This window comes from Oryzias latipes, chromosome 6, assembly GCF_002234675.1.
Source record: "Oryzias latipes chromosome 6, ASM223467v1".
Classification (NCBI taxonomy): domain Eukaryota; kingdom Metazoa; phylum Chordata; class Actinopteri; order Beloniformes; family Adrianichthyidae; genus Oryzias; species Oryzias latipes.
In genome coordinates, this window is record NC_019864.2 from 21,233,163 (window position 1) to 21,247,295 (window position 14,133).

Below are 14,133 nucleotides of genomic sequence, written 5' to 3' on the forward strand. Positions count from 1 at the left end.
CACTACAAAACGTTTCCAGCTGAGCAGCTCCTGTGATCAATTATTTAGGGCATCCTCATAAACTTGTGTATGGAGTAAAGGGGCACCATATCTGCTTTAATATAGAACACTCGTATAATTTCCTCCACAGGTGCTCTGTTTTGGAGTACCAAGAGTCTGGTAGCTCAAGGCGCCAAAACCAGCAGCTGCTTATTTACTTGTGATCCTGAAAGTGAAAACAGAAACCACTAAACCACATGTTTACCCAAGATTGTGCGTTTAGCTGAAATTTTGGGCAGATATTTTTACTTCTTTCCACTGTCTTACAACTTGGCGACTGTTAACTTTCACAGCAAAAGCCTTAACTATTAATTGTTGCCAGAACGCAGCATCAATTAGTTTGAGACTTCCAAACGAAAATCCCTAATTGAGATAAAGCACCTCCAGTGCATCCAAATAAATTGTGACAGCTTCCTCCAGTGGGCACAGCAGATTTCTACTTTAAGGAAGTCATACTTTGTTGACACGCGTACAAACAAGCAAGACAACACGTGTGTGTGTGTGTGCACGTTTGCACACACTTGGTGTGACTGTGCTCAGCCTCCTATGCTCTTAAAATTTCTTCTGGGTGAATGAACCAGCAAGTCCCCCATCTGTAGCTGTTTTCCTGACAGTGCAACAGAGCAGGCGTTTGCAGACTTGACATGATGTGAAGCTGGCATCAGTTCAGCACACACACTAAAATAATCTACACTCCACAGCCAGTGCACTTGAGCTGTGAACAAGAGCACCACCCGACTCATCTAATTAATCAAATACAGATATGCACGTTGTAGCGCAAGAAAGCACATTTAAAAATAGCAAAACAGCTCAACAGACACACGTGCTTCTGGATCTGCTCCCCAAGCACCTGCGCTTGTCTGCACATGCTCCCACAGCTCACCTTCATAGGTTCCACTCTCTAGCAGGGCTCCACTTTGCTCCAGTTCCATAAACCGCTCCACGCTCACAAAACTGTAGTCCACCCCCGGCACCTCCCCCTCCTTGGGCTGCCTGGTGGTACCTGCAGGGAGAGAGGAGGAAAAAAAGAGATGGAGAGGTCATTAGAGCCAAATAGGACACTTGAGAAGAAAAGGCAGGAAGGCAGGAAAAGAGCCAAGGAAAAGGGTTGGACAGGAAAAGGAGGCAGATTTTGAGGCTACAAAGTGTGTGAGAGGAAATGGGAGGAGAAGGGAAACAGACTGACTGAGGAGTCATCACTTTTGAGAGTCAAATCCATTCAAAAAATTCTGTATGACTGACAGCTATAGAGAGAAGCTGCAGCACACCATCAGGCTGTGCCTACAAGCCAATCCCTTCCTGCTTTTGTAATGACTGAATCAATATGGCAGTTTTACCAAGCATAAGTCAGAGCTCTTCAAACGGCGCACAATGCTGCGTCGATTGGATTAGTGTCAGAACGGTGGAAATGCACAGGCACCGCATTACAATGCAGCAATTAGGAGCCTTCCTGCATCTTTGCTCTGGAGATCTTCATCAGTGCAGCAGCGTCTGGGCTCGACCGCACTGTGGCAGCAATGGGAGCTTTGAATTTAATGAGGTGCTGTGTTTGTGTCCCTGCCAAGTGGACTTTCAGCTCAGGCTCAGAGGAGTCTGCTGGTGTTGATCCCTGCTCTCCATCGATCACGTCAGAAAACAGTCACAGGTGCGGCCTTGGGAGGGAAAGCACTCGCTGAGCCTCTCCCAGGATTTTAGCGCCGCACGCCAGCAGCTAAAGGTGAACTCCTCTGAAAAGGTGGTTTTTCAGAAAATCTAAAATTAGTGCAGTTTCAGTGAAACAGTTAGAAAACGATAAGAAATTAGACAAAATGTGAACACATTTTTTCCATTAAAAAAGCCTTTTGGCTTCACGACTGAAGAGCCAGCTGAGGGAGATTAGAGCAGCAGGTGATGGATTTTCAGTGGACTCATGGCCACTCACACATATGCACCAGTAAGTCTGTCCAGAGTGAGATATCTTAATCGCCGGATCTCTATTGATCGTCTGTCACTACTTTACTGCTTTGGTGCAACTGATGAAAACTCTCAACTGTATTCTTTTCTCTGCTGGGAAAAAAAGATGGCAGCATATCAGCACCTAATGAGAAAGAAAGGGAAGCTCAGATGATCCGACATAAACAGCCTCTTTTCTTTACACACTTTAGACTCTGCTGTGCTGTCAACGAATGAGCAGTGATTGCTGAATACTGCTGAAAGCGCCTAATAGCCGTGAAGGCTATCGGCGTAAAACTTGTCCCATGGTGATAACCATAGGTCTGGTTGAGCCGTGCCCTCAGTTATGCATCAACCAACCCAGACTACTGCAGATTTGTCTAAAATGCTCTCAGCTTTTCACTTTTTTTTTAACCCATTTTCTTCTGTGTACATTTTTTCCTCAGCTTGTTCTCCATAAAAGTTTCAGTATAATTTGGATGTGTCAGTGTTTTGTGTTCGTCTGCCTTCTTCCTTTCCTCTCTGACCCAAGCTGGTCACGTCTACATGTTGTTTTTTTTAAATCAACTGAAAGGAGCTTTGCATCATCAACAACAGCCCAAACAAGGGATTTTACACAGACATAATGTAATCTGTCGCTTATTAAGGTTTTAAATGATCAATGATTCCGGCTGAACTTTATTAAACAAGTTGGTTGGTTGGTTATAGTTGGTTTTATGTTTTTCTTTACAACTTGAGGCTGCATTAGTTACAAACTTGTATTTTATAAATAGATTAAATTAAAATGGACTTTTAGTTACTACCTTTTCCATTTTAAAGTTTAGATTCATAACCTGACACGCACATTGCGTCCCAACACACCTGAGCTGCTTTGGTGGAAGATTTTCTCCAAGAGGACCTGGCTGCAGACATCAACGTCCAGAACCGAAAGTCCTTGACCGGAACAGGAAGTACACACATTTTCCTCAAAAAAAATATTATTTGAACCGGCGACACCAACAGTTAATGTTTTCACCATTCTAAGTTTTAATAAACATTTTTTGTTTACAATTCCGGCCAATAATGTAAGGCGCCATTTTGTCTGCAGCCAGATCGTTCTTCAATTTTTTGCAGAAAGTTCCTTAAATCTATGAAATGAATTCAGCCATGTGACAGAATGGTGACACAGGGAAAACAGAGAAAAATGTTGTCTGAGATGGGTCTACCTCAAGTTATTGCCTTCTTCACACAACCAACTGAACTGAAAATGATAAGAAAGGATGATGGTAAAATCTCTAAAGGGGATTACTCAGTGGGGCCGCAGGGTTAGCACAAGAAGGTCCAAGTTCAAATCACGGCTGAAACCTTTTCTATGTGGAGTTTGCATGTTCTCCCCGTGCATGCCAGTTTTTTTTTTACAGGAACTACGGCTAACCTCCAAAGTCCAAAATCAAGCTTCAAAGTTTATTTGATGATTCTAAAATGGCCCTAGGTGTGCAATAGTGTGGCCCTCCAACAGACTGGTGACCCGTTCAGGGTGTCCTTTGCCAGACAGTAGCTGGGTTGGCTTCATGAGCACTGTGACCCTGAAAGGGATTCAGTGGGTTCAGAAAAGGATGGATGGATGTTAATAGGAAAAGTGAAGTTAAGAATTAGGAGCAGTGAACATAAATTGTCAGCGTCTGTATCTGATAAAAATCCTGAAAACTTGGTACCAGCAGTTTTCTGAACTAGAACCGTAGTCATGGCAATCTAAGTATTGGTCATTTTTTAATGTTTATTATTTTTAATGTTATTCATTTTCATCAGCATGGATAATATATACATACATACATATATAAAAAAAAAAAACGCCCCTCTCACCCTCCGCGGGTGGTTTCTCCTCCAAACTCGGGTCCTCTACCAGAGGCCTGGGAGCTTGAGGGTCCTGCGCAGTATCTTAGCTGTTCCTAGCACTGCGCTTTTCTGGACTGAGAGGTCTGAGGTCTTTCCAGGTATCTGTTGTAGCCACTCCTCCAGCTTGGGGGTTACTGCCCCGAGTGCTCCAATTACCACAGGCACCACTGTCACCTTCACTTTCCAGGCTTTCTCCAGTTCTTCTCTGAGTCCCTGGTATTTCTCCAGTTTCTCATGTTCCTTCTTCCTGATGTTTCCATCGCTTGGCACTGCCACATCCACCACAACGGCTTTCCTCTGTTCTTTATCCACCACTACAATGTCTGGTTGGTTTGCCATTACCATCCTATCAGTCTGGATCTGGAAGTCCCACAGGATCTTTGCCCTCTCATTCTCTACCACCTTCGGAGGTGTTTCCCATTTTGACCTTGGGGTTTCCAGTTCATATTCTGCACACATGTTCCTGTATATTATTCCAGCCACTTGATTGTGGCGCTCCATGTATGCTTTCCCTGCCAGCATCTTACATCCTGCAGTTATGTGCTGGATTGTTTCAGGGGCCTCTTTGCACAGCCTACACCTTGGGTCTTGTCTGGTGTGGTAGATCTGAGCCTCTATGGCTCTGGTGCTCAGGGCTTGTTCCTGAGCTGCCAGGATGAGCGCTTCAGTACTGTCCTGTAGGCCAGCCCTTTCTAGCCATTGGTAGGACTTCTTGATATCAGCCACTTCAGTTATGGTCCGGTGGTACATCCCATGCAGGGGTTTGTCCTCCCATGAGGATCTGTCCTCCAGCAATGTGTCCTCTGCTCTCCATTGCCTGAGACATTCACTGAGCACACTGTCATTTGGGGCCTTGAGCTTGATGTACTCATGCATCTTGGATGTTTCATCCTGGATAGTGGCTTCTACACTCACTAGTCCTCGGCCTCCTTCCTTGCGGCTAGCATACAGTCTCAGTGTGCTGGATTTGGGATGGAACCCTCCATGCATGGTGAGGAGCTTTCGTGTTTTAACATCTGTGGTCTGTATCTCTTCCTTTGGCCATCTTATTATTCCTGCAGGGTATCTGATAACTGGCAGTGCGTAGCTGTTTATTGCCCGGGTCTTATTTTTGCCATTGAGCTGGCTTCTCAGGACTTGCCTTACTCGTTGGAGGTATTTAGCTGTTGCAGCTTTCCTTGTTGCCTGCTCCAGGTTGCCATTTGCCTGGGGAATTCCAAGGTACTTGTAACTGTCTTCGATGTCTGTTATTGTTCCTTCTGGGAGTGAGACCCCTCCTGTGTGGACTACCTTGCCTCTCTTTGTCACCATCCGGCTGCATTTCTCGAGCCCGAATGACATCCCAATGTCAGTACTGTAGATCCTGGTGGTGTGGATCAGGGAGTCAATGTCACGCTCGCTCTTAGCATATAGCTTGATGTCATCCATGTAGAGGAGGTGACTGATGTTGGCCCCATTTCTGAGTCGGTATCCATAGCCAGTCTTGTTGATTATTTGGCTGAGGGGGTTCAGACCTATGCAGAACAGCAGTGGGGACAGAGCATCACCTTGGTATATCCCACATTTGATGGACACTTGTGCAAGTGGCTTCCCATTGGCTTCAAGGGTGGTTTTCCACAGCTTCATCGAGTTTCCTATGAAGGCTCTTAGAGTCCTGTTGATGTTGTACAGCTCCAAGCATTCAGTGATCCATGTGTGTGGCATTGAGTCATAGGCCTTCTTGTAATCAATCCAGGCTGTGCACAGGTTGGTGTGTCGTGACTTGCAGTCTTGGGCGACTGTTCTGTCGACCAGGAGTTGGTGTTTGGCTCCTCTGGAGTCTCTACCAATGCCCTTCTGTGTGTTACTCATGAATTGATCCATGTGCCTGTTTATCTTGGTTGCAATGATGCCTGACATGAGCTTCCATGTTGTGGACAGACAGGTTATTGGCCGGTAGTTGGATGGGATTGCACCCTTTGAGGGATCCTTCTGGATCAGGATCGTTCGCCCTTCCGTTAGCCATTCGGGGTGAGTCCCATCCCTAAGCAGCTGGTTCATTTGTGCTGCCAGGCGCTCGTGGAGTGCGGTAAGCTTCTTTAGCCAGTAGGCATGTATCATGTCAGGGCCCGGTGCTGTCCAGTTCTTCATACCTGAGACTCTTTCTTGGATGTCAGCCACTGTGATGGTTACTGGATTCTGTTCAGGGAGGTTGCTATGTTCTTTTCTCAGAGAGACCAGCCACTGGGCATTGCTGTTATGTGCTGTCTCTTTCTCCCACATACTTTTCCAGTACTGTTCAGTTTCCAGCCTTGGTGGGTCTGCTCGGCTGTTTTGACCCTGCCACTGAGCGTACACTTTTGCAGGTTGAGTTGCGAAGAGCCTGTTTATTCGTCTGGCTTCATTGTCTCTTGTGTACCTCTTTAGGCGGCTGCTCAAGGCTAGGAGCCTTTGTTTGGCAGTTTCCAGTGCTTCAGGTATGGACATCTGGCTGTATCTCTTAGGTACTTGCTTTCTCATTGTACCTCTTTGAGCCTCTGTCAGCTTACTCACATCCTTCCGAGTTGCCTTGATTTTGGCCTCTAACCGTTGCTTCCATGGTGGGTACTGTTTTCTTCCATGGTTGCTCTTATAGCCAAGCATCTCAAGGATCACTGCTGCTGAAGTGTAAACCAGTTCATTGGTTTCTGTGATGGTTGTGGTAGGAATTGCCCTCAATGCTTCATTCACAGTTTCCAGTAGACTTTCAGGCGGTCCATCACTTAACCGTTGTAGCTGGTGTCGGGGTTGCCTAGTGTTCATTGTAGACATGATCTTGTCTTTCAGGTCAGTTGCCGCCTCGCTCAGTGTAATTGTGGTTGTTGGGGCTGTGTACCCTATCTCAGGGTGGGAGTGTGGTATAACCTCCTCTCTGACCTGTTGTTCTGGCTCTCCCGTGGCATTGTATTGTATTGCTTCAATCTCAAGTTGTGATAGGAGTTGCAGTTTGTGGATGTTAGAGCACTGGGCTACCAGTTGTTTGGCAGTTAGCCCTGATTGTGGGTTTCGAAGCATCCATTCATTCCACATTCTCTGCATGTAACCCCTCTGGGTGGGATCACTTGAGTAGTAGCATCCTAACAGAACCTTGTTCTCACATCTAGTCCATTTCCGTCTTGTTCCAGTAGCCCACTTTCCATCAGGGTGCTCTGGTCCCTCAGCACCTGACGCAGACCTTGTTTGGCCGGGCGACGTCTGAGCCGGCATGACATGTGGTTCATTGTCTCTCATGTTGTGAGGTAAGCGGTATCGTTAAGGGTCTTGCCCAAGGACCCTCACTGGGTGATGTTAATTGCCCGTCATTGTTATGGTAATTGCCCTATTTTTCATTGCCATTAATTGTTCATTCCGCCCTGGGAATCGAACCCGGGTTTCCTGCATGACAGTCCTGCACCTTACCAACCGAGCTACCCAGCCGGTTATATATATATATATATATATATATATATATATATATATATATATATATATAGGAAAAAAATGCATAAAACATACAGACACACACATACACACACACACACATATATACATATATATATATATATATATATATATATATATATATATATATATATATATATATATATATGTATATATGTGTGTGTGTGTGTATGTGTGTGTCTGTATGTTTTATGCATTTTTTTCCTAGACTTAAGATGATGTAAAATGACTGTCGACTGCAACACTTTATATCTTTAATGTCATTCTTCATTAATTGAGAGATATAAATTGAAGTCCATTGTGATGAATTACTCTGCACCTTAATTAGTATTTCTTTCTCATTACAGGACTAAATTATGTCACAAGGTATAAAAAAAATGTCTCCTCCGCCCCCCTAAGCTAACTCATCTTCCCTGTGACTCACCCAATGAGAATATTTAACAGTATATGCTGTGCAAAGATAAACTTTCCTGAAAGGCTCTTTTGTTACTGTCAAGATTTACCAGCCGATTCCTGTTGAAAAAGGCAGACTGGACTTAGGGAGCAAAAAGAAGACGATCTTAAAACAGAGCCATCCACTGCATTCATCCTGCAACTGTGGCTGCAGAAGCTCAGCCATGCAGGCGGGGCTGATCGCCTTCCACAGGGTACAGTTATTGATCCGAAAGATCAGAATGAAATTATTCTGCTGCCCACACCCGAGTAGGCAGCTGGAATACTGATGACCTGCTGATGGCCTTCTCCCACAGCTTCCCTTAGTGGACACGCCAGCTGAGCAGAGGGAAGGAGGAAAAGTGTCTTGTTGGATCTAAACTGGGAATATTGATTCATTATTTAGCCATGCGATGAGATGATAATCCAACTGTTCTTCATTTCTCTCTCCCGTTCTCCTCTGGACATTGATGCTTCTGTTACTTGTTTTTCTGCCTCACTACCAGCGTTTGCACATTCCTAAATACCTCGGAGGAAAACCTTTTTATTAAAAAGAACATTGCTCCCAGAAAAATCCATACTCTGCTCCTTCTGTCTCTGCAGCCACCTTTCCTCTGTCTTCAGTTGTTTTCAAAGCTTACCAAATTCTTTTTTCTGCTACCCTTGGAAGTGCTCAGGTAGAGGACATAAAAATATAATTCAGAACTGATGACTTCCAAAAAGTTTCCAGGTGAGTTTTTTTTCTTTTTGTTCTTTAGGTGAAGTCATAAAAACAGTGCAGGACTTGAACAGAGCAAAAGAGGCACAGGTGCTCATATGTACGTCAAAGATGAAAAAAAATGAAGAAAAACCTGGTGCTTTTAACGAATGTCACGCTCTTGCTAATAAAGGATAAAGTCAGCCAGAGTCAAAAACGGTCTTTGCGTGGAAATTATCCAGTGTGGCCAAACCTTTTAGAGGTGACACTGTGAGGAGTATGGGAGATTTATGGCTTAAAAGTCTTAAATCTGTAATAGCAAATAAAATGCTTCAGAGCTGACACTTCAGGGGGAAGACAAGCTCTGCTTCAAGCTATACTTTCACACTGGGGAAGATGGACGTGTGCGAGGAAAAAGATAGAGATTACTAAAAAACACAAGAAAAGTCCATTTGGAACTGAAGCAAAAATAGCTGATATACTGAAATAACTCAATTGGGTGTCAGGCGATAAGAAGACAAATACCTTTGCAGAACAGTGGCAAGCAGAGGGAAACAATTCGAAGCGAAGAGTGAGATAGAAAGAAAAGGTTGATTCGCTAACCTTGGTGTGCATCCAGACTAAGTGGAAAATAAAGTATCCATAAACAAGTTTGGATAATTAGATGGAAAGTCACCAAGAGGAAGAACGTCAGATATCCGGGGCTAAAACGTCAGAGATTCTGAACTAAAAATAGACAAATTATCATAATAAAGGGTGGGAAATGGCAGTCCGAAAATACTCTCATTATAATTATGGGTGGAAAAGAGATGAGGGGTGATGGACGGGGCAATGCTTTCCCTCATATTTTTTTCTAGAGCTTTTAGAACCGGGCTATAAAATACATATTTAATAGAATAAAATGAGCAGATTTAGGCAGCAGGGCTTTGAAACAAAAACAGCCACATTTAGGCTTTCTCCCAACACCTCATCCATCATGGCTATCAGACTATTGTAGTTCAGTGGATTATAGTCACACCAAACCTGGCAGTCGTTAAAAATACTTTCTCAGAAGTGAACAAGTGTGAAGTTTTTTCCCCAACAGTCCGTCTGTGGACATACGGGGCTGCAACAAATACGTATTGACTATTACGGAGCCCGTGTCCTGACATTAAGATATAAAAATATGTATTTTTCCCACAGATTAATATCTTGTTCCCACAGATTATTATCTCGTTTGCACGAAATACTATTCCGTTCATTGGCCAATCACCGTGTCCCTGTGACCAAGGTTTAACAACAAGACCAATGATTGGCAGCAAAGCATGCTGGGAAACGTGACGTACTATTGTTGTTATGCTACGAGCTAAAGGTAAGTGCTTTAGGCGAAGCAGCAAGCTTAATATGATATGTTTCAGATTTTCATCGAGACAATAACAGATCGACCATTCTTGCTTTTATTTTTACCCCTATTGAATGCTCACAGAGACACGGAAGTAGCGGCAGGAAGCGGCTTTTGCAGCAAGATGACTGAGGGCGTACCAGATCATCATCATCATGTGAATGAACGTGAATATGATGGATTCTTTTGTGCTTTTTAAAATATATAAATCTGTTCTCTCAACATCCTCTGTGTCTTCAATGCAATGTAATGAGACACACACAGACAGAAATGTGAAGGTATCTGCTGTAAATCTATGACATAAATGAATAACAGGATATGATCGGCTAGTCAGTTAGCATGTAGCCTAATAGCCTTCGAATGTAAAGCGACTGACTGCTAAAGTTAATAAAAGACAAGTCCTGAATATTATTATTCCTATTCGACCCTAAACTACCATATCAGCTGTCTGTCAACCAACCAGCCCGTTGCCCAAATGCCGGCATACATCAAAGAGCTCTGCGGCGGAGCTAGTAGTAGCCTAGCAGGAGCTATCGTATGACAAAGCAGCCTTGTTATCATAAATCTTTTGATATTTTTATTATATTCATTGAGACGGTAATAAAGTGATCATTTTTGTTTTTCATGTTCCTTTTTTGAACGAATATGGGTCACAGAGACACGGAAGTTACCGCTGAAAGCGGCTTTTGCCGGCGTACAGAGAGCATATCCGCGTGAATGACTTATGACGTGAATAATTGTTGCGTTTGAACGGATTAATTATTGCGTTCGAACGACATAATTATTGCGTTCGCACGACTTAATCATTTCGAGGGAACGGAATAGTATTTTGAGGGAACGCAATAGTATCTTGTGGGAACGGAATAGTATTTTGAGGGAACGCAATAGTATCTTGTGGGAACGAAATAGTATCTTGTGGTAACGGAATAGTATTTCGTGCGAACGAGATAATAATCTGTGGGAACAAGATATATTTTTATATCTTAAAGTCAGGACACGGGCTCCGTAGAAATAAGAATAGTTGCACAAAATAAAAGACGAGATGAACAAATTATCACTGAATGTCAACATCCCATTTAGCTCCGCCTCCTCACCTGGAGGCGGAGCTAAATTCACTAAGCTCTCAAAAATCCTCACTGTGGCTCGTAATTTATGTCCATAAAAATTGCACAGAGGGATGCGAAAAGACATTAGCAAACATTAAGTCAATTTAGCTGAAATTACTACATGATTTTCAAAGGGGGCATTTGTTCAGCAAACTCAGTCTATCAACTGAAAACAAAATAAAAATAGATAAAATGCCACGTTCTTATTTGTTTACCCTGAAGATCTTTGACAACAAACTGGAGAGAAGCACTGCTGCACAAAAATACCCCACAAGGAATGTGTATCTACTGGTTCTTTACTCAGTTATATGTCTCTATAAATGTATCTATCTTTCTCTTCGATTGTCTTTTTGTTTCAAATTGGCCTCTTTTGTCTCACACCTCTTGTTTTCAATTTAGCTCATCTCTCTCCATCCATTTGTTTCCATTTGGCGTTCTCAAACCCCGTTACTCTAATTCTCTGCCTTTTTTTTAATCTACTATCTCCTCATTATTCTCCTGATTTCCTTTTTCTCCTTCAAGCTGCACCTTGCACTGTGCTCTCACTCTCTGTTCATCCCCGTTCTTCCATCCTTCCTCTTTCCTGTTTCTGATCGCAAAGTGTGACAGCAGGGCGAAATCAGCGCCATGACACACAAACACTGGCACCCCTATTTACACTACAAAGCCTCGGCTACAGATGCAGCAACACAACTTGTTGACAACAACGTTTGCCACCACACAACGAACCGGTGCCTCCAAACACGGGCCTGCCATGGCAACAAGGGGGAACATCAAGATTTGATGTAAAAAAATTAAAATTTATGTCAGATGCGACACTCCATTTTGCATGTTCAGTCAATTTATGAAGAGAAGTCCCTGAGGTCTTCAGCCTGAGCCCTCACTGGGCCTATACCAGTTGCTGCCTTGAACAACAATCAATCAGTTTCTGTCACAGCTGGGCCACTGAGAGCGCACACCTGGTTACCTCAGAGAAATTCAGCCGGTGCTCCGGCAGACAGCTTTGACTCTGATGGGAGCTGCGGGCTTAGAGGAAGCAGAAATGTGGAAGTTAACTCTGCCTCCAGGCTGGAAGCTGCTTGCACATTCAGTCTAGTTGTAGTCATCACAGAGATGTGGGAAGGATAGATGACTGGGCTGCATGCTCGATTACAGACACACCAAGCATTAATAGCTGAAGGCAGGTTGTTAGAACCCACGCTGGCGAAATCACAATCAGAAAGCTGTACAGATTTTAAAGCAAACTGAGCCGACACTAGGCCGCACTTCCGAAAACACCTGACCCCGAGCGCCGCTTGCATTCAGTCCACATGCCAAAAACGTATCAAGTAATCACTAATATTTGTGACATCGACTTCCCTGAACCACTTTGGGTAAAAGCTAAATGTAAATGCTGATGTATTCTTTTTCCAATCTAAGATGAATAATGTGTCATTTTTTCCCTCACAGTGGTGTCTGCAGAATTCATGAATGCTAAATGTTCCTGCCAGCAACTGTAAAACTCACTCAAGAGAACCTGACCTGTTTGTTTAATCAAAGCGACACATCTTGAGGAAAAAAGACTTGTATGGTTGCGAGGTGATGATTTCTTGACCAAGAGTAGTTGCAAAGTAACCATAATGGAATTCACCCATTCTGTTTAACCTAAGGATTTCTATACAAATTGTACATGCAATGATTTTAATTATTTTTTTGGGTATATTCTCTTTGTTTTATGACAAAAGTGGGGGTGCTCTCTTTATTCCAAACAGCAGATTTTTTTGTAACAATTAACAGCACAGGCCATGCCTTCAACGTCCCACTCTGATCATCTTTTGATCCCTTTTCAATTTGTTCTCAGTGATCTTTTCTTTATGATTATTTTTAGCCAAAATGAAAGAAGATAGTGTAATTTTTTAGGACATATTTTCTGCAAAGCACCAGTATTTCATTGGAAATTCACTTCTGAGTTGTAGGCAGAACAACCCCGCCCCGAAACCTCCTCCCCGTTACATAAAGCTAACTATTTACACTCTCTCCCACTAGCTTACCCACACAACCCCAACCTAACATTACCGGTGCAACAATAATGGTGAGCAATGTTGGAGCTATCCAGCTGTCCAGTTTTAAAGCCAGATGTCAGCTCGGACAAGGAAAACCAAGACGTTAATGGATTTAGCCGTCTACAAGTGGATGCATCTGAATAAAGCAGAACATAGAGTTTTTTACCTCACAAATAAGCTCTTTTATAAACAGATTTGTTTTGCTTGCTCCTGATTCAGAAAGATACTCAGAAATTCCATTTTAAGCTTCATTTTTTTTTAAATGTCCTCAATCATCAGAAAATGCCATAAGAACACGTTAAATACACCATAAACACAATTTTCATCAGAGCGAGTCTTTAACTGGCAGAAGCTGCTAAAACATCATAATTGAGAATCACAGACAGCGATGCTGAAGGTAAAACAACAAAAACAAGAGATGCTATCTGCTCAAAGTGAGGCTGAAACTAGCATCCTTCAGAGTTTGATGTAGCGAGCCCTTTTAGTGCAAAACCCACAATTTTAAGCACATGTCACTTATTTTCTTTTTCATCTTATCCTATTCTTAGCAACTGGTCTTGAAATTTTCAGTGGTGAATCCAGTTCAAGCAGAAATATAAATCTACGTTCCTTCAGAGCCTGAAGTGACATTTGTGTCGTCAAGCTGAGCTGGTGTCTGGGTGACATAGAGCACTGAGGTGTTTGGTTTTTTTATGCTGTGATGGGAATTGATTTTAATGGTTCTTTCAAACAACAGCAGTCCAGTGCACTGATTTTGTTTGCTTTTAAATTTGAGGGAAGCAAAACTCTAAAAAACATTACAGCTACAAAAGCTGCTCATGGAGGCAGTGTTGCACGAAACGAGAGCTGACTAAGAAAAAAACACAAGAAAAGAAAACCAGCTTGTCCTATGTTCATTGACTGTACATGAGAACTGGACTAAGTGGTCCATCCCCGGAAGAGCTGCAAACACGAAGCTAGTGAGTACAGTTTAGTATTCCATTTGTGTCTGTGAAGAGAAGTTAAGACCATGAAGAGCGAACATTCGAGGTCGCTGAGGTTTTTCTGCTCAACAGGCATCACAAGACAAGCAGCTCGCCGAGTGCCCGGCTGCCGGCTCATCGCGCCCGTTATTCTGATCTTAGAGGCACAACAAACAGACGTAGAACAACAGACAGAATTATAAAGCCA

At 43.1% G+C, this 14,133-nt stretch overlaps 1 protein-coding gene across 9 annotated transcripts in view; it reads right to left on the reverse strand.

Moving 5' to 3' along the window:
* Nucleotides 1-14,133, reverse strand: part of LOC101173221 (membrane-associated guanylate kinase, WW and PDZ domain-containing protein 2) — a 94,073-nt gene that overhangs the window by 38,856 nt on the left and 41,084 nt on the right. For all 9 annotated transcript variants that reach the window (XM_011476267.3, XM_011476268.3, XM_011476266.3 and 6 more), the window contains exon 3: nt 923-1,042. In XM_011476267.3, coding sequence (XP_011474569.1) covers nt 923-1,042 — 120 coding nt within the window. The remainder of the gene's footprint in view (nt 1-922; nt 1,043-14,133) is intronic.